This window comes from Camelus dromedarius, chromosome 10 (genome assembly GCF_036321535.1).
Source record: "Camelus dromedarius isolate mCamDro1 chromosome 10, mCamDro1.pat, whole genome shotgun sequence".
Classification (NCBI taxonomy): Eukaryota; Metazoa; Chordata; class Mammalia; order Artiodactyla; family Camelidae; genus Camelus; species Camelus dromedarius.
Window position 1 is genome coordinate 49,537,188 of NC_087445.1, and position 20,732 is coordinate 49,557,919.

The 20,732-nt window shown below is 50.1% G+C and overlaps 1 protein-coding gene across 5 annotated transcripts in view; it reads right to left on the minus strand.

Annotated features, from left to right (window-relative positions):
* Positions 1 to 20,732, minus strand: part of TBC1D2 (TBC1 domain family member 2) — a 45,685-nt gene that overhangs the window by 4,509 nt on the left and 20,444 nt on the right. For 3 of the 5 annotated variants that reach the window (XM_010977468.3, XM_010977469.3, XM_031450081.2), the window contains 5 exons: positions 16,019 to 16,402; positions 10,713 to 10,823; positions 7,312 to 7,499; positions 5,811 to 6,287; positions 428 to 548 (listed from right to left, as the gene is read on the minus strand). In XM_010977468.3, coding sequence (XP_010975770.1) covers positions 428 to 548; positions 5,811 to 6,287; positions 7,312 to 7,499; positions 10,713 to 10,823; positions 16,019 to 16,402 — 1,281 coding nt within the window. Of the gene's footprint in view, positions 1 to 427; positions 549 to 5,810; positions 6,288 to 7,311; positions 7,500 to 10,712; positions 10,824 to 11,798; positions 11,909 to 15,418; positions 15,543 to 16,018; positions 16,403 to 20,732 lie in introns of those variants that run through there. The other 2 variants (XM_064490338.1, XM_010977472.3) reach the window with 2 other exon arrangements.

Here is a 20,732-nt window from a genome sequence, read left to right on the forward strand (position 1 = left end):
GCAGCCGAGGGGCCATGAGATGACGGAGGCAGCTGTGCTGCTCAGGAGGCTGTGGTGCGCGTGCGTGAAGAATTTCCGTCACCTCCCATCTTCCCAGTCCCGACTTCCACCCTACCTGACCTCTGTTTTGAAATTCTTGACTGGCAAATACCAAGTGACATTAGATTATATTCTCCTCCCCTCTCCAGGAAATCAGCTGTTTCTAATGACCTCACATCACCACCGGAAAAACAACGGTCTATCTTGTGGGCAGGGCCCCCACAGTTCTCAAGGCCATCAGTTCACTGGAACTTCACAGCAGCCCACTGTACAGAGGGAGATTTAGAGGCTTGAGACATTACTGACTTTCCTGAGATTCACCGGCTTCTCGGAACAACACAGGGGCACTGACCTGCGTGGCTCCAGGTCCCATCCCTGCCCTGCTCACCTGGGATGCCAAGAGCGTCTTGCTGTAGTAATCAGCCGGCATGATGACCTCCACGATGGCTACCAGACACCAGAAGGCACTCTCCTCCTCATCTAGGACCAGCAGAGCGATGGCTGCCAGTCTGGAGTGGGAGGGAAGGAGACCTGGGTGACCCATGGAAGTTATAACCAGGCAGCCCTTGGCAGAGGTGGCTACCCAGGGGATGTCCTGCCCAACACCATTTCCTAATCAGGCTCGTGTTCCTGGTACCTAGGGTGAGACGGACATGCTTTTCAAGAGGACTACCATGGGGATTTCTAGAACAACGGGAATCACTTTAGAGCAGGGCCTCTGGAGTCCCACTGCCTGGGTGTGAATGCTGGTCCTGTTGCTTCTTTGCTGGGTGACTGAGAGTTAACCTCTCTGAACTTTACCCTCCTCATAATTATCACAGGATTGTTACAAGTGTTAACAGAGTAACTACACCTTAACTGCCCAGCACAGTGCCTGATACATAGTGAGACGCTTTATAAATGTTAGCTAACCTCATCTTAATATCCTCGGGCTTTGAGACCTTGGCAAGTGTGCTCATTTCTGAGCCTCACTTCCATCACCTGTCAAGTGGGGTTAACAGTATCCACCTCCCAGGACTGGGAGGCGTTTGACATACAGCGCCTTGCTCACTGTCTGGGCATATACCAGGTGCTCAATAAATGGAGTTCTTTTTCTCCTTTGCTTCCCCTCTCCAGAGTTATCACAAGTCTCTATGAGATCACGGGTAAGAAGAAAAGCCCACAGTGTTGAGCTGGGATGTCTGCCTGGAAGAAGCACTGCTTTCTCTCTTCTCCCACCTTCCCTGGCAGGTCTCGTCCAGGGCCAATCCAAGAATACATTTCCCAGAATGTACTGGTCTCTCAAGATGCTAGATGGACACATAGTCCCACATTCAAAGATGTGTGAGGAATGCTGCACACCCTAGCCCCCTTCTAGAGGCTCATGATATGCAGTATCTTACCAAAGCCTCTTAGAAATCCCACGGTAACAAAGCCCCATGTGACTGACACAAGGTTGTCCAATGGGGCTGTGTACAGTGCATCTGCTGAATCTCCTTGGGGAGAGGCTGCTTTCAGCACTGGGTAGCCTCATGCTCTCGATGGACTTAGAGAGCACATTTCATTGTCCAGATATTCCTGCTTCTCTGGGCTCTTACTAGATTGGATTTATTACCTCTTCTGAGGTTCATGCTTTTTTTAGAAACAGGGTTTCTCAAAAGAAGAAAGAAATTCCTTTTTGCCCCCTAGTAGATTGGGAAGGAATTTCTCTCCACTCCAGCTAAAATATTTGTACCAAGTCCTCCTGAGTCTAGCTGAGTGGATGGAGAGAACAGTTACAGGTCTCTTGGAAATAAGAGGCTTTGCCCTCTCAGAGATGGAGAAGTGGGAAGGCCTACAGAGGTTATTTAGCTCAGGGATAGCAAATGTGATACATCGGCCACCACTGTCTTTGTGTGTGCCTGGGGCAGACATAACTAATTGATCACAGCACTCTTTCCCACTGAGTCTGAAGGCTGCCTCAGAAACTCACAAGACAAGGAGGCTCCAGGCAGTTACTTCCTACTGGTTATCCCTGGTCATTGCAGAAACAGGAAAACTGAGGCCCAAAGAGCTAAACTGACTTGCTCAAGACTATACAGTCAGGTGGCAGCAGACTGGAAATAGAACCGAGGGCTCCCTAAGTCCAGCCTGTTCTCTCCATCCCTCCTCATTCCACTAGAGCCTCACTCAGGATGTGCTCAGTCAGGAGCTGGCTATCAGCATTAGCTCAGACTTCTGCTCACAGTAAAAGGTCAGTGATTTGATATGTGAGCTGTTGGTAATGTTCAGTGGTTTGTACTATTTTTAATATTTTGACTCAATCCTGAACCGGTAGGATAAAGCTTTTGTGTCAGAAGGGAGGTTTAGTCCTGCTAAGATGCCACTCATGGAAGGCCCTAAGCAAGGCGTGGGGCTTTGGGAACCAACACCACTGTTTTTGCAAGTCTCAGTAATGCCACTGGGGGCAAGGGTATGACATGATTTCTGAATCCAAGAATGCTCTCAACATGGTTGGTGGGGTAACTCAGGACCCCTCCTCCTGGTGGAGGAGGCCAAAGGACCTTGTTTTTACTTCCATGAGCTTTGTTTCCAAATCATATTGCTCTCAGCTTCCCAGAGACTGGTCCCCTTGAAGAGGCCCAGGCCACAGGTTCTCATTAATAGCCACAGGGAGGTTCGCTGGCCTGTGCCTGTCTTCTGGCTTAACTCCCAGGAAGCTGCCTCACCCTTGGCCGGCCTCTGCTTCCTGCCCCATCCCTGACTCCTCAGCAGGCCTCCCTGCCACTCTGTGGGCCTTACCTGTTGGTACTGGGAACTTTTTTGGGTTAGTGAAAATTTTAGATGTGTATTCCTTGTGACTTTTAAAACTTTTTCAGTTGTGTTTTAATGCTGCAGAATAGCCCAGACATAAGAATATCTGTGGCCGAATTCTCATAACAAAACAAAACAAAAAAGATTTAAAAAAGTTATGGTACATTTAGACAATGGAAATTGAGCCTCTGTTGAAAAAAATGCCCCCGACAGAAAGGAAAATATACATTCACACAAAGACTTGCCCAGGAATGTTCATGGCATTATTCATAATAGCCAAAATGTAGAAACAGTCCAAATGTCCATCAGCTGGTTAGTGGATAATCAAAATATGGCACATCCATGTGATGGAATGCTTCTCAGTAAAAAAAAATACATGCTATGACATGGTTGAACCTCAAGAACACTACGCTAAGCAAAAGAACTTGATGCAAATGACCACATACTGTATGACTGGTAAATGAAATGCCCACAACAAGCAGATTCATAGAAGCAAATGGGCCCAAGGTATCTTTTAGGGGTGATGGAAATGTTCTAAAACCGGACTGTGAGGATGGCTGTGCAACTCTATGAATTTACTAGAGATCATTGAGTTGTACACTTAAAAGGGGTGAAAAAGGGGAAAAAAGGTCAGTAAAAAGCATTCTAGCAAATGCTCAGGGCTACAGCCAGACTCTAACTGAAGACACTCAAGCCCAAGTAGGTCTGTAAAGGAGGGTGATGCGAGAAAGGAAAAAACTACTTAAAAAGCACCGGTTATATTTTAGAGAGATGTGGATTTAACAATTTTTGCTCTGAATCAGCATTAAATCATTACTATGATATCTGTCTCCCTCAAACAAGGCTGGGTTTGTAGCATAAAAGCAGGTTCCATCCTCTTTTGAGACACCACACATGCAGTTCTACTGGCCACCACTAGACAGTAGCACTCAGATGAGTGAAAGGGGCCGGCCAGCTGGGTTTAGGGGCCTTGAAAAGAATACAATGCACTCTCCACATTTAAACAGGCTCTATTCCAAAAACTTTCTATTTAAAGCAACAGTATGAATATCTTCCTAAATGACAATTATTGGCAAAAGCAGCATTTACAGAAAGAAGGAAAGAAATACCTCTGGGTGTCTCCCCCTCTTGGTCTCTGCTGTTCCTTCTGTGAGGCTGACCTCAAGAACCCCTCCTGCTATAGGATTTCCCCTCTGCCCCTGCAGCACAGATTAGACTCCAAAGCCCACATATGGCTAACTGCATTCCTGCTCTCAAAAAAGGTTATATCTGATCAGGAAAAAAGGTTTTATCTGATCAGGAAAAAAGGTTTCTGGGAGCTCTCAGCACACTCTCTGCCACAGTTCCCATTCTGGGTGAGGGCAGGTGGTAGGAAGGACGAGGTCTGGGAGCTGGAGACCACGGTGAGCAGCTGGCCCAGCCCCCTTGCACGGTGAGGCCCAGGCAGGTTCCTTAGCTTCTCAGACCCTCTCTTGTCTCACCTGGACAATGTGGGTACTGATGCCCACCTGGCAGGGTTTTTATGAGGCTTAGATGGTGTCTGGTATGTAAAGTACCTGGCATCCAAGAGGCCCTCTTTAAGTCTTAGTTCCTTCCTGACCTTTGCAAGAAATGTAAAAATTATTATTCATACTAATCCTATAGCTTCCAGCTCTCTTCAAATCCAAAGAGGATTCAAAGTTTTGTCCCTTCTGGATTTTAACATGTTCAAACAGATGAGAAGTGCACAGGCTTCTGCTTGGCTGTTGAATACATGAATGAATGAATGAATTTCTACAGACATCCCCTATAGCAGACATTTAGAGCAGCATGAAATGTGAACATGTTTTCTAAGAGCCTTAGACTGAAAGGTATTAATGTTGGGGCTTAACCCTGAATTCCCAGTAATTGTACATGTATATGCTCAATTCCACCCAATTCAGGCTGAAAAAAAGTATCAAAAATATCTACCCTTGGGAATCATTCAAATTTGAGTAAGGACACTCTGAATATTTATTCTGTGTTAAATAAATGTCACACACTGCCTACTTTGAAAAAAAAAGAAAAATAGCAGAATGGCTTATGTAAATTTTGCTTGGTATTATGTGTGTTTAAATTGAGTTGACTCAAAACTTGCTTTGGGAAATATTTAAGATTATGCCACCTCTATCAAGATAACTGGGGGCAGCCATGAGAGTTCCCCATAGTACTGGTGGGAGCAGCCCTACCAAGTCACGCCACCCTACCTCTATCCCCCATCCCTTGTCTCCTGCTGTTGGACCTGAAATAGAAATTAATCCAGGCTGGACCAGATTCCTTTCTTTGGGAATTTAGGCCTGGGGCATGAAGGTATCAACAAGCCGGTTGCTGAGAAGCTCAACTCAGGGACTGAGGTTTCCATCCTGACAGCCCCGATGGGCCCTAAATGTCCAAAGACTGACAGACAGAGAGGTGGGTCTGCTGAGAGAGGAGGAAGCAGCCATGTATTGTGAGAGGCCAGAGACCACGTAGCCCACAGAGGGCTACACTATCTCAGGGGACAACACCCCCTTGGAAAATGGCATGAATGGCGCCCTCTGGGGCTGTGCTGTACTGTGGCCCCACTAGAGAAAAGAGTTGCCTGGCTTCCAATACCATCTGGTCCCTAGCTCTATTTCCTTTTCCTGGCTTTTGGGAGCTTCCTCTGTAATATTTACGAATTCTCTTTTCCTTGGGCTCCTCTGAGTGGGTTTTGTTTAAAGCAACGATCCCTGACCCAGGCAGTGGTGCAATACGTGAGCTGGCTGTGCGTGACTTAACCCCAGGGGCCCGCTCGCATGCTCTCTAAGAGAGCAGTACCACCTGGAGCACAGACCGCAGGAGAGGGCACGGGACCGGGAGCCTGGGGCTCTGGGCCAATGCTCTTTTGAGCATGTCCTTTTCACCTGCTGGTCCCCATGTGTACATAAGCCCCATCCAGCTTCTTGAGAGGGTCCAAAGAGACTGAGAGGTGCCCTGGGAGGTAGGGCTGTGTGGCTCACCTGTTCAGGCCCTGGCAGTAGCCGATGGTGGGGTTCTGCCAGGAGAAGGCCAGCAGTACCCGGCGGAGCTTGTCAGGGAAGCTGGAGGTGGGACAGGTGAAATGCTTGTTGTTGGGGAAGGTCCGGTTCAGATCCAGCTCGATCTGCCGGGCGGCGGGGTGCTTGCAGGCCTGGCTCCGGCTCAGCAGCTCCTGGTAGCGGCCGGGGGCCTGCAGGTGCTGGACGCGGAAGCGGACCAGCCACCTCCAGATGTGCGGCCGGTGCTCGTGGGGCACGCCCGCCCGCAGCAGCTGCTTGAGCTCAGCTGAGGGGGCCAGCTCCCCTAGAGCTGCCCAGCGCTCCCGCAGCGGCCGCTCCACCGCCTCATGGGCCAGCAGGTGGTGGGAGTGCACTTCCAGCGCCTGGATCTTGGCCAGCAGCTTCAGGTCTTCCACCTCGTAGTTGGGCACTGTCAGGAAGCCGTACTCGTCGTACTCGCTGCCAGCAAAATCCCGTGTCAGCGGCACCCTGCAAGGCCCTTCCCCAGATAAGGGGCAGCGGGGAGAGGGTGGACCCTAGGCAGGGATCCTGCCTGGCTTCACTGCAGGTTGGCCTTGTAACTCTGGGCAGGTCACTTCCTGCTCCGAACCTCAGTCTGCTCTGTACCATGGGTACAGGAACTCCTGCTCGGCCTCATGAAGACCCAGTGAGATCCTCTGACGTAAACTGCTAGGGGCTGGACACTGCCTGGCACATGGTAAATGCTGAAAAGATATTTACTCATTCATGCTGTGCAAATATATAGCACCCTCTTATTACTCCATGCAGCCTTAGGCGCAAGGTGTCCTGTACTGCCATTCCAGAAACCCACTTCCATGGCCAGGAGGCCCAAGGGCAGACGGGGAATAGAGAGAACCAATGACAAGCGGAAATAGAGCTGGGGACCCGACCTAGATGGCCTTTCATTTAGTCAATGTTTATTTGCCTCTAGCACGTGCTCTGCATGTGCTATCTCATTTAATGCTCATGATCCTGCAAAGCAGGGATCTGAGCCCCTGTCTAACAGACGCTGAATATGAGGCTCAAAGGTAAAGTGATTTGTCCAGGGTCCCAAAGTGGGAAAGCCAGATGTGGCTCCAAAGCCTGGGCTCTGGCCACTGGACCACCCAACCTTTAGGGGCCTTTAACCCCAGCCACAGCCCCTCCATTATATTTAACTGTCCAAGTCCACTGTCCTCAGCAAGCTTGGCTCTGACAAACACCTCTAGGGGGCAGCCTGGGGAAGTGGGAAAAACAGAACTCTAGAGGCAGGCGCATGTCAGATGCACTAATGTGCTGTGTGGCCTTGGGCAAGGGGCTGCCTCTGCTGAGCCTGCACCACCTCAGCTGTGAAACAGGGCTCATTCCAGCCACATGCTCATTTGTCTGAAGGCCCAAGGAGGTCAGGGATGTGACACAAGGTCAGCAGCAACTGGCAGCAGGGACCCCAGGTCCTGCAGACCCAGCCCTGCTCTGGGCTTACCTGACGGGGCTCAGCACGACGCTGTCGGCCGAGGAGTCACCAGCTTCCCACTGCAGCGCCTCCTGGATGAGCTGCCTCAGCAGCTCCGAGCACTCACTGGCCTCGCCCCCCATGGCCTCCTGCAGCCTCCGCAGCCCCGCCAGGTACTTGCTTTCCATCTGGCAGTTCTTGGCTTGGAGGTAGGCACACTGTGGGAGGGAGGGATGGGGCTGGTCAGGCCATCTAGTTGGGCTTGGGCCAGAGGCCCTAGACCCGAACAGCTTCAGGCAGTCCAGCCCATCTTCCAGCTGGACCCCCATCCATCCCCACCCCGGCCATTCATGTAAGGGAAAGGAGATGAGCCCCGAACCCAAGGGTTTACATCAAGGCAGAAAGGTTCCAGGCAGGAGAGGACCCGTCCCAAGGCTGAAGCTGGATTCAGAAAAAGCAGGGAGAGGTGGGCAGGAGCAGCACAGGCTCTTGCATGGCCTGCAGTCCCATTCTGGTTCAGCCACTGCAGGCTGGGTAACCTATGGCAAGTTACTTAACCTCTCTGTGCCTTAATTTCTTCATCTGTACAATGGGGAAAATACAGAGTATGCCTTAGAACTCTTGTGAGACTCAGATGAGCCAATGTGTGTAAAGCTCTTCCAGGGAACTTGGCCCAGAGCAAGCTCTCTGTAGGTGGTATAACGGTATAAGCAGTGCCCAAGGGATGGACATGGAGCTCTGGACACTGCTCTCGTACCTTCTGCTGCCACCATGTGGGCTCTTTCCATTCCTCCAACACACCACCTCTCTCTACCTCGTGGGACACACACTGCACTCTCCCCATCTGCCTACCCCTTCCTCCTGCCTTGAACTTTTGTGTTTCTATTTACACAAGCTGGGTGGTGCTGGGGAAGTCAGGTAACCTCTCCGGGCCCTGTGTTCTGTCTTTGTAAGATAGGGACAGTAAAAATCTGTCTCATAGCATTACCATGACCTCGGGGCCAGCTGGCTCCTGTCTCATCCTGGTGTGGCAGAGTGGGAGTCTCTAGGCCAAGGCTGCCATCCTGTGGCACCCCTGCCCAGTCACCATCACTAACCCTGAGCCATTCTGTGAGCCTGTCTCCTACCTGTCCCACCTGGCTCCCACCCCTGCTTCCCTCTAAAGCCAGAGCCACTTCCTGAGTCCCCCACCAGTTCACTTCTATGGGATTTCTGCTGCAGACTCCCAAGTCTCCCTACTTCCAGGCCCACCTCCTCAAGTCCACCCTCCACCGAGCACCCACAGCAGTCTTCTCAAAACATTCATCTGAGGCCCTCCCACTCAAAATCCTTTAACAACTCGCAGTTTCCTCAGAGTACACTCCATACTCCTCACCCTTTTATTAAAATATAATGTCTTTGTCTCTTATCACTTTTTAAAAAATTTAAAGTCTTTTTTGTCTAATATTAGTATAGCTACCCTGCTTTCTTTTGGTTACCATTTGCATAGAATATCCTTGTCTTTCCTTACACATTCAATCTATTTCTGTCTTTGGATCTAAAATCAACCTCTGGTAGACAGTATATAGTTGGATTATGCATTTTTATCCATTTTTCCCAATCTCTGTTTTTTGACTGGTGACTTTAATCTATTTACATTTTCCCCCCTAACAGAGGCACTAGGGATTGAACCCAGGACCTCATGAATGCCAGAATGGGCCCTCCAACTGAGTTATACTCCCCACCCATAATCTATTTACATTTAAAGTAATTACTGACAAGGGGGAACTTATTTCTGTCATTTTGCTGTCATTGTTACAATAATACTAGCTTTTATAGTCACCTATGTGTTTCCCTTCATTGAGATCTGTTTCTTTATATAGCTTTGAGTTACTGTCCTTTCATTTCACCCCACAGGACTCCCCCTGAGCATTTCTTAAACAGCAGGTCTAGGGGCAACAAACCCCCTCAGATTTTATTTATCTGAAAATGCCTTAATTTCTCCCTCACTTCTGAAGAAAAGCTTTGCCAGGCATGGATTCTTGGTTGACAGGTTTTTTTCCTTTAGCGCTTTGACTCTCTCAGCCTACTGCCTTTTGGCCTTCAGACTTTTTGATGAGACATCTGCTCGTCATCTTGTTGAGGGTCCCTTTGTGTGTGATGAGTCACTTCTCTCTGCTTTCAAGGTATCTCTTTGTCTTTTGCCCTTCGAAAGTTTCGATATAATGTGTCTTGGTGTGGGTCTCTTTGAGTTTATCTTATTTGAAGTCTGTTGAGCTTCTTGGATGTTTATAGGGTCATCCCTTGGTATTTGCAAGGGATTGGTCCCAGGACTCCTCTTGGATAACAAAATCTGTGGGTGCCCAAGTCATGTATAAAATGGTGTGTTATTTGCATATAACCTACACACATCCCCTTGGATACTTTAAATCATCTCTAGATTACTTATAATACCAAATACAATGTAAATGCTATGTAAATAGTTGCCAGCATGCAACAAATTCAGTTTTGCTTTTTGGAAATTTCTGGAATTTTTTTGAGAATATTTTCCATCCACTGTCACAAACAGTGGATATGGAGGGCCAATTGTATTCACGTTTTTTCATAAAATTTGGAAAGTTTTCAACTATTATTTCTTCAAATATTCTCTCTGCCCCTTTCACTTTCTCTTCTCCTTCTGGGACTCCCATAATATGATAGGTATGTTGTTCTGCTTAATGGTGTCTCACAGGTCACCGGGCTCTGTTCACTTTTCTTCGGTATTTTCACTTTCTGACTCAGTAATTCCCACTGTCCTATCTTCACATTCATTGATTCTTTCTGCCTGCTCAAATCTGCCTGTAAATCTCTCTAAGTGAATTTTTCATTTCAGTTACTATACTTTTTAGCTCCAGAATCTCTTTTGGTTTCTTTCTAGGTTCTCTCTTTCTTGATATTTTTATTTTGTTCACACACTGCTTTCTTGACTCTCCACATCTTCCTTTAGTTCTCTGAGCACCTTTAAGACAATTGTTTTAAAGTCTTTGTCTGGTAGATCTGCCATCAGGTCTTTTGCTGGGACACTTTCTGTCGATTTATTTTTACTTCCAAATGGGCCATAACTTCCTGTTTCTTTGAATGCTTTCTGATATTTTGTTGAAAACTGGACATCCGAATCTAATAATTGGGGGTGGAATTGATTAAAGAAACCTCAGCTGAAAAAGGATTCAGGACAGGCCTGTATGGGGAGCAACGTGGGGAGGTGGAACAGTGGCTGCCTGCCTCTCCCTCTGCTCCTCCATGATCAGAAGCAGCAGTCAGCAGAGCGCAGATCCCTGGGATTTGGAAGGCCAATCATCAAAGGCACAGTCCAGAGGGAGAGTAATAATGAGGAGAGTGAAAGAGTGGTGAGACGGTGAGAGGACAGGAAGGGTGGCTGGGAATAGAGCCAGGACAGGGCTCCCGCCCCTCACCTTCATCAGGAGGGCCCTCTCCTTCTCGGCCACCTTTCTCCAAATCTTTGTGACCTGGTGGATCTCGGAGTTGAGAAAGCGATTCTGGGTCCGGTATGCTTCCATGTCATCCTGGAAAAGAGAGCAAAGCGTTTATTGAGTTGGTCCTCACTCTCAAATGAGCTGCCAACACTTACTTCCTTTAGAAATTTCTAATAATGGTAATGGAAAAGGAAATCTGAGAGAGAAAAAAGTTACTGATAACCCCCTTCTCTAATCTTGATCCCATCATGATATGGTGGAGAGAACGTTAAGCATGGAGTTCAAATCCTGGCTCTGAATTCCTGACTGGGAAGCTTCACTGAACCACTATGACCCTCTGTTTCCTCATTTGTAAAAGGGGAAAAATACCAACTACTCTACTCTGCAGCTGGAGACTAAGTAAGGTAACGTGTACATTGAGTGCAAGGACCAAACACAACAAACATTCAATTAGTGTTTGTTTTTAAATAAATATATTTTGTCATATATTTGTGATCATAGAGAACAATACTGGGTGAAAATTTTTTTACTTAGTGTCACTTTATAAATACTTTTCTATGTTGCTACAGAAGCTTCCCAATGATCATTTTTAATGTCTGATGACTACTCTAGTAGGTGAACTTATCATAACTTAGATGTAATCTTTCTCCTGTTGTTTTTCATTTGAGCCCTGGCTTGTTCTTGGTTTGTCTCTATTATGAATAATGCTGGTAAGCTTATCTCTGAGCCTAGAGCTTTCCTTTCACAAGCTGTCCAGTGGAGGGAGTAAGATCACGCCGCTGGGACGTGCAGAGAAGCTGGACAAGCCCTGGGGAGGTTCAAGCAGGAGGCTGAGCCTCAGAAAAAAGCAGCCATAACCGTGGATCTCAATCTGCTTAGATGAACACTGCAGAAGCAACAGACAACGCATGCTCACAACAATACCTAGCAATTCCAGGGCATCTAGTAGCTGATACTCAACCCCTTTCTGTTCCACCCAAGAAAACGTACTGGGCGAGTATGAGGGACTCTCACAGGTATGACTTTGGATAGGCCCTGATTTATCGGAAGTTAAAAAAAGCACACCTAGCCTGTGGCACTTCATTATCAGGGATGGGTCACTTGTGCATGGCTCACAGGTCATTCTGATCCTCTTCATTCTGGCTAAGATCCCTTCCAGCCTGGAAGCTCCAATTCATGTCCAGGTCTGCTGCCTTCTGCCTAGATGGTTGACACAATGGGAAGACCACACGCTCCCAGGACTCGATAGCTGGAAAAAAATGCCCCAGGCTGACTTCATCACGTGGCCTCTCACCCCTCTGCTGGGGCTTCCATGGTGTCCCCCACCCTGGCTGCCTCTGCTTTCATCTCCCTCCCTGTGTCTCGGCTGCAAGGCTGTCCTCAGGCTGAGCTTGCTCTCTGCTCTCTCCTCCCAGCTGGGACCCAGGCTGTTCCAAATCCCCAGCCTGGACTTCATCCTACTCTCCAGCCATGTCCCTGCCCTGGATCAAACTCCAGGCTCCTTTTCTCAGAAATGCTGCTGGGGAATGCCAGCTGCTCTTCTGAAAAAGTGCCTGCCTGTTTCCCCTCCACAACCCTCATTTCTTATCCTTACGTGGAAGGGGCAGTGAGGATGCTGCAAATCCCCACGCTTGCAGCATGAGGACCCACCTCCTGTGAGCACCAGGATTTTCCAGGACCGCTCCCCACTCCCACGACAGTCTTACATTTTGGTGTCTGGAGATTCAGAAAACTTAAGAACAAAGAAGCTGTGTGGGCTCCCCGCACCATCACCCCCACCCTCCACCCCTATACGGAGCACATTATCTCATTAATCCTCCCAGCAGCCCAGAGAATAACACAGGTGAGATCTCAGAGGCCCTGAAAGGATAAGTAAGTTGCCCAAGGTCACAAAGCAGAGTGAGACTGAGCCCAGGTCTGTCTGATTCTAAAGCCAAGTCCTAACCACTGCACCCACTGCCCACTTTCCAACTCCCTCCCTACTGGAATCTACCTGGATGACAAAGTCTAGTCCCCTCTTCAAGGGTTGTCTTTGGTAGTGTTCTGGCTGAAGGCAAGCATGCTTGTCTGACCTCGCCTACCTGGCAGCATAGCAACATCGCACCACAGACACACCTGCCCGCTGCCTGGATGTAAAGCTGCCCTTCCCACTGAGCCCCGGCACAAGTCACTCACCCTTTCTGTGCCTTATCCCCTCACCTGGAGAACAGGGATGATAACAGTACCACCTCAGGGGTTGTTGGAAGGATTCCTAGTTAGCTCATCTGTGCACAAGGTGGAGAACTGTGGGTGGTGTGGGGCGCACGCAGTGTGAATGTCACCTCCCTCCTGATTCTCAAATCTTGGATCCACTCTTCCCACTGTGCTCCTCCCTCACCTGCCCAGAGGTTTCCCACTGCTGCTACCGTGGGTTCTTCCAAATGCCTGGGAAATGCAACAAGCCTCCAGGTGAGGGAGGCAAAGCGCTACCAGCCGCCAGGCCCCTTCCCCCACACACATTGTTGTGTGTAATTTAACCTTTACCACAGTGCTGTGGGGGAAGTGCTAAAGTACCAGCACTCCCTCTTCACAGGTGAGGAAACAGGTTCAGAGAAGGTACACCTCCTCAGTCACGCAGCTGGTACGGGAGAGAGGCGGGATCCAAACCCAGGCGTGCTCAGTCCATGCTGGGACTTGAAAACGACCGTGGGCTGGTCTGAGACTGTTCTGCACCGCTCAGCTCTGCCTCCTGACAGCAGCCCTTTTCCTGTGCCCCAGGCCTAGAAGATGCACACTGGCTCTCCAAGGCTTTGGGCATGTTGTAGAGGGCACCCTGCTTCCAGCCCAGACAGGGAGGGCAGGTGCAAGCACCCCGGGGAGCAGCTGTGGGCCTGGCGGGGGTGGCATCTGGGTTCCCCTTCCCATTCGGCTCCTTGCCCTACCTTGAGTGTTCTTCTTGGCTCAGAACTGCAGGAAGGAAAAGGAGAGATCTCAGAGAAGAGAAAAGCCGCTTGACTGTCACCAGTGAAGCCAAAGAGGAAAACACAACTGCAGAGAGGGGACAGGGAAGACGAAGAGTCTGCCTGCCTTCCTTCACAGGGCCCAGGGGCCCGGGAACCCTCTTCGGGAAATGCTGCATGGACTAGCCCTTGTGCTAGTGGGGAAGGCAGTGGATTGGATGTGGGGAGACCCGGGGTCTAGCTGCAATCCTGCTGCTTGTGCTGTGCGACCCTGGCCCAGTCCTTTCCTCTCTCCAAGGCTCGGCCGACGCTGCCAGCAGATGAGAGGCAGGCTAGATCTCTGAGTCTTTCTGGCTCTGATATTCAAGAGGTCAATGATTCTCACACTGACAGTTTCAACAATGAGGAGGCATTTCCCTAAAGTGAGGTGCCCTCAACCACAAGGGCAAACAGGCAATGTGAACACGCTCTGTTCCAAACATAAAGACAATGGAATTTTGATGAGTCTTCTATTTTTTTTTCTAGCTCAGACACCTAAAGGCTAAAAAATAAGGGACTCACTCTAGCACATGCAACTCTTTCTAGCACAAAACACCTGCGGTGTCAGCTGAAGGACTGATGGCTAACAACCTCCAAGGATCAGCTGTAAATGTTAAGCACGGTTGATGTGAACCATACCCAGAGTTTCTTCATATCTGGGCTCACTGATAAATTAAACTCCTGAAAATGCAAACTCAGGGGCACACTCAGTGTCCTTGGTGCATCCGTGCTTCCAGTCAATTCTGAGGCAGTCTGAAGGCACCAGTGAGTCTATCTCTCTGACCCCCACGCTGTTCTACTGGGTCTTCAACAGTGGATTCCAGCAGGACCGATGCAGAAAGAAGACACTTAGCAGGGCAGAGTAGGGCAGGAGAGCAAGCTGATGGAAGCGACTTTCACAGCTATGTGAGGGACTGAGAGCTTTCTAACAGCCTAGCCGCATCTGCAGTTGAAAGTCTTTTTTTCATTTTGAACTCTAAAGAATCTTTGATTTTTGACTAAATAAGGGAGAAGGTTTGCAGACTGGTCACGTGGTTTTTCATGCTGAAAGAAAGGGAAGGAGTCTGGGTTTCATGTCACCTCCCCTTGTAACAGCTCTGTGAGTAGGACTGGTTAGGCCAGGCTATATAAAGGTAAGATAACTTGGTCAAGATCACAGAGCTAGGAAGAGGCAGAGCCAGGATTCAAACACAGGTTGCCCGACCTCAGAGCTTGCGGAGTGGCCACTGTACCACATGGCCCACTGTTCTCTCAAGAGCTCCTGGATTTCTTTTTCTTTCCCCCCTCACTCCTTGGACAGCAGTTCTTTGATTCAGCAGCATAACACCATGTATACACGTGTGGCTCTGAGTGCCAGGGCTGGGGGCTGGGCTGACTCTGGCTATATGGCTGCCTGTGGAGACGGTGGGGGCTCTGCGCACCTATCCCCAGCCTCAGGCCTCCGGGGGTCTGGCAGTTCCTGTCACTACCCTCCAGAGAGGAGGCTGCAGCCTGTGGCCGGCATCACACCTAAAATAAAGTTCCTGCCTGCTTTGTTGCGACTGGTCCCTGCAGGATAGGGCGGCCTCTCCCAGGTGAGAACCGCAGCCTGGACGAGGGTGAGGCAGGGATGCCGGCGGTGGCTAGAAGGGCCAAAGAAGCTAGCAGGCAGCAGAGCAGACAGGCTAGTGAGAGATGTGAGCTACAGCCCAACTCCCGTCCCCTGACCTGCTCAGCACACCGCCCTGGGCAAGTTACTTCACCCATCTCAGACTCAGAGTTCTCCTCTGTCAAGTGGGGGGCACATGAGCAGCTGCCTCGCAGGGCTGGTGCGGGGGTTCAATGACGTGACGCAAGTAAAGCACTTAGGGCAGCGCCTGCCACACAGGAAACAACCTGTAAGCAGAAGTGGCGATGACTATCAGAAGCAAGTCACAGCCAGCCAAGGTCACGACTTGTGTGCAGGACTGCCGAGGAGGGCCGCCCGGCACCTTGGGCTCCCGAGAGTGTTGCTGGGGCACTAAAGGAGGCTGACCGGGCCAGGCCCCGGAGCACTTGGGAGTTCTGGCCCCACCTCAGGGTCTTTCATCTCTAATTTGATTACTTAGAGATTCTTTCACTTCCAGCCAAGGATATCATGAAGCGGTCAATTTGCCTTGGGCCTTCTGGTTAAGAAAGTGAGGAAGAGTCTAGCAACATCTCCATCAACATCTATTTCAACTATGAATTTTCTAGCATTAAGGGCTACCCCTGCTCTATCTAGAAAACCCTTAGGGTCGAGAGCAATGCCCTCCCCAAGGCCCAGGGCCTGGAGGGAGGGGTCCCTACCTTCAGGTGCTCCATCTTCTCCTGCTGGCTCAGAAAGTCCCTGTTGGCCGCATCTGGGGTTGCCAGGGGCCGCATGAAGTCCTGGGTGACCTTCTCAGAGAGCTTGCAGATGACCTGCTGCTTGGCCTGGTTCTTGTCCATGAGCAGCTGCACGTGCTGCTGCAGCTCCTGCACCTGCTGCTCCTGCAGGCTCGCCGTCTGCACCAGGCTCTCCCGCTCCTGCTCCAGGGCCTCCACCCTCCTGCCCAGCTCTGCGATCTGCCGCACTTTGTGCCGCACCAGCTCCAGCCGGTCCTTGTCCTCGGCAGCTGCCAGGTACATGCTGGACACCCTCTTCTCCTGCTGGGCAGCCTCCAGAGCCTTGTGCAGGATCTTCACCAGCTCCTGGGCAGGAAAAACGAAGCACCCTGTGAACTTGGGGAAGGGCTGTTAGGGGCCAGCAGCAGTGGGGCATAAGCTGTCATCAGTTCTCCTAGGAGCCCTGGGAGGTGGCTGGCGTCACCCCTTGGGGCATCTAATTCCAGCACGCATATTCTCTTTTTCTGTTCAGAAGAGTTTTAGTTGAATACATGGTTCCCCAGTGAAAGACTACATTTCCCAGCCAAGCTCATAGCCAGATATGGCCAAGTGACCATTCTGCCTAAATGGGATCTGAGAAATGCTGTGGGCGGCTTCTGGATCATACCTTTAAAACTGCAGCACACATGCTCCCCTGGCCCAGTTCCCCTTCCTTCTGGCTGGGAAATGGCAAGACCTCGGTTGCCACGCTGGGCTCACGAGCAGAAGCTGCATGTTGAGGATGACACGGTCGCCGCACCAGCTCAGAACTGTGTACTTACCTCTGGATTCTTCAGTGTCAGAGAGAAATGAACTTCCAATTTGTTTTAGGCCATGGTACTTTAAGGCTTCTATGTTACAGTAGCTGGGCCTGTACCCTGACCAATACATGTCTGTTTCAGAGATGTACAGAGGCCCAGAAGAGTGGAATTTAATCCCAAGTCATCTGGACTCCTAGCAGCCTGGACTCAGTCAATAATGAAAGCAGGGTGGTCAGCAGCATGGCACATGGGCCTGGCTCTTCTCTGTCACTCCTGAGGCAGACATCACTAATTAATCTCAATACTCCTTCCTGCTAAGCCTGGTTGAGGCCTCAGAACCCCTCTGAACATGGCATCTGAGCAGTCACTACTAATGGAGCTGAGGCGGCATTAGAGAGGAAACACGTTGGCCATTCTCACGCCAAGCCACACATTCAGGGCCTCATTCAAGTCATCCATGCCCAGTCTTCGGCTCACCAAACGATGCCTGTAGGGTTGGTCCAAAGAAACGTGAGACAGTTCAGAAGAGACAGACCTTGATTGATTCCTTGGCAGGAGCTGCTGATTTGCGTGGAAATTCAAGGTTTGACTCCCCATGTCTTCGAGCTTCCACCCTCCCCAGCACCCAGGGACCTGTCCTGCCCCCAAGCAGAGATGTGTATTCAGTCAGGACCAGGAAGAACAGCAGAAGCCAGGCAGCCTAGCAGCCAATCACACGTGAACCTCAGACCTGGAAGTTAGGGCTTTCAGGTCACACTGCTGTGCTTCATGCCAGTCTCATTTGAAAAACATGGTTTCCAGGAGGCATGTTAACTGTGTGCACGCCAAAGTATTTAAATCAGTGATCAGCTGGATAGGGATATTTGCTAAGAACAATTCCATTTTGGAGAATTGCCCTAAATCTATGGCTTTATTTGAGAAGCTAATGAGAAGACCAGATTAGCACACATCTCCTGAAACCTTGATACCAGTAACTGTCCCTTCTCTGGTTCTCTCTCTTCTATCTGTCCATCCAACCTTGATTAAGCATCACTCAGTGCCAGGCCCTGGGGCCCAGGGAAGGACCGGTCACAGTTCCCACCCTCAAAGAAAACAAAGGCTGCTGGAAGCAAAGGTGAATCACTGTCATGGAATGATTTACTGCAGAGCGAAGCAAGGGTGTTTGTGGGGGCACAGGGCAGCAAGCAGTGACTTCTGCCTGGGCTGGAGGCGGGGGAAGACCAGCATATCCTAGAGAAAGGCAGAGCAGTTTAAGCGGATCCTGAGGAATGAGGAGGGCCCGGGACGGTCCAACAGCAGGTGGGAGCTGAGCGTTGGGAGGGCTCTCCAGTTGAGGCTGAGCCAACAGCGTGAGCAAAGGCTCAAAGGAATGAAAGAACTAGTGCGGAGCTGTGGGAGTTCTGGGGTGTGGCAGGGAGGTGGGGTGGGGTCAGTGGTTGCAAACCAAACCAGAATGTCTGGAATGAAGCAGTCAGCTTCCCAGGGCTGTGCTGAGAGAGATTAACATTCCTGTGGTTCCAGGATAATCGAGAAGCCTAGACCGTTTTCTAGGTCAGCTGAAGTTTGGAGATTACCTTGGGTAACTGCCTGGTGAAATAACCAACACGTGCCACTGTTCAGACTTGCCCTAGCCTCAGAATCCAGTGGGTATCTTTCCCCCAACTTAGAGTCAATTCTGAGGCCCATTTCATGACATCGGAACGCTGTCTCTCCGCTTCCCACATCTGGCTTTCCAAATCCAAGACAAAGACACCAGCCTAGGAGTCTGTCCTCCCACCCCAGGATCCCTGCACCAAAATGAGGCAGGGGGAAAGGAACTCGGGAGAGTGATGGAGCTAGAGCAGGAAGTGTGAGGTGAGGAGTGGGAGTGGATCGTGGATTTAGAAAACCACCTGGAGGCTGAAAGGCCCTGGGACACCACCTGGTCCAGTCACCTCACTGTCACACAGGGAGACTGAAGTTCAAGAAAGGAGACAGGAGGGGACCAAAGGGACTTGGTGATCCCCATGACAGGGAAAACTGCAGCAAGAACAGAGGGCTCTCAACTCCAATCCTAAGATCCTTCGCTTCTCCGGGATGTGTAGTTAATGGATTTTGCACCGAAATGCTTCTTTCAAGTTCTTTAAAAGTGGAAATAATCCATGTTCGTAGCAGCATTATTCACAAAACCCGAGAGCTGGAAACAACCCAAGGGTCTATTAATGGTGAGTGGATCAACAGAATGTGGCACAGAATGGAATGTTACTGTCTTAAAAAGGAAGGAAATCCTATCACATGTTACAACATGGATGAACCTTGAGGCCATTCTGTTAGGTAAAAATAAGCCAGTCACCAAAACGCACATACGCATCAATAGAAATAACAGAAACAAAAAGGAAGGCTTGAACGTCAGTTCTGAAGCTGGTTTTGTCCTTATGACATGACGGTGCCTCTCCAGGTTAGTCGGTATCGAGCAACACCTTTGTTTGCGACAATTCAAGAGTACGCCTCGTACGAAGGCACCACAGTTCCCTTCACCCCACCCACCCCAGCATGGACATCTGGGTTATTTCCAATTCCTGCAAGTATAAGCAATGCCTTAGGACCAAGTCTTAGAAATAGAAGAGCCGATCAAGTGATACTTTTAATATTTCTTAATCAAATCATTGCCTGGCCCATCTCAGAATTTGGTAACTGGTTATAAGTTGTCATTTTATTAAAGTTTTTAAAAGCCAATAAATCATTTTAAAAAATCAATCCTTTATCTTATTAAAGAGTTGATACCTTCATCACTCACTAAAATCAAGGCGGTACGGCGCCCAACAGTGTTTGTGACAAAAGCACTGGACTGGGAGCGCAGCACTTCAGCCACTGACCCCTAAGGGGACTGGGGTCAGCTGGGTGCAGGTGAAGGGGCACTGGCTTTCGAGTTACGGAGGCCTTGGTTCCCATTCCAGATCCATGAGGGTGTATCTAATGCAGGTGTTTAACAAAACTGAACCTCAGCTTTCCCGGATGTAAAATGGAGATAATGGTCCTTACTTTACTGAGAGTCACTGAAAGGATGAGCAGGTGTGGCAAGTGTCCCTCCCCCAGCTGAAGCAGGGGCCGTCTCGACCCTCTTTTATGACCTCAGGCCCCAGGGCCTGTCTCTGAAGTCTCTGGCTTCTCAGAAGCTTCCCAAGTGAATGACATGCTTTCACCAAGTAATCCTGAGCTAAATTGGCCCCAGGCAGCGCCTGGGAGGGGTTCACCATTCCCAGCAGCCAACAGATGGCCAACATCACCACTAACAACAGCCTTCCATCTGCCGGAGCAGACAGCCTCCAGGCTGGGTGCGATGCTGTCAGCTCTGAAAGCCTGAGTCAGAGGCCAGGCCGCCATCTGGCGCTCTCTCCTAGAGTCCAGATCTCCCGTGGGGCCCGTGCTGCAGGGGCCTGGGAGGGATAATGGCTTAATGGGCATCGGAATCACAGGGAGTGTGTTCACTTGTTCCGAGGAGCAGTTGCGGTGCTTGTGTCCGATACTGTAAGACTAGGGAGGAGGCGGTCCTGGACCTGGAGAAGGAGACCAGGGCCCAAGTCCTGGCTCTTCCAGCTGTGTGACCCTGGAAGTCACCCACCTTCTCTGAGCCCCTTGAGCATGGTGCAGTGAAAAGGAAGAAGTTCTAGAGGCAGGCAGACCAGAGTGTGAACCCTGGCCTGGCGCCTGGGAGGCCCTGAGCATCAGAACCTCTTAGAACCTTAGTTTGTTCGTCAGGAGAAGGAGCTGATAACTGTGGTAAAGATTAGTGACAAAGCATGGAAGGTGCCAGCACAGTGCTGGGGCCACTTAATACCCAGCTACTTGTGCTCATATCTTCTCTTTCCCACTGGAGGGTGAGGTCCCCCAGGGCAGGGATGTGGCCCAACGTACCT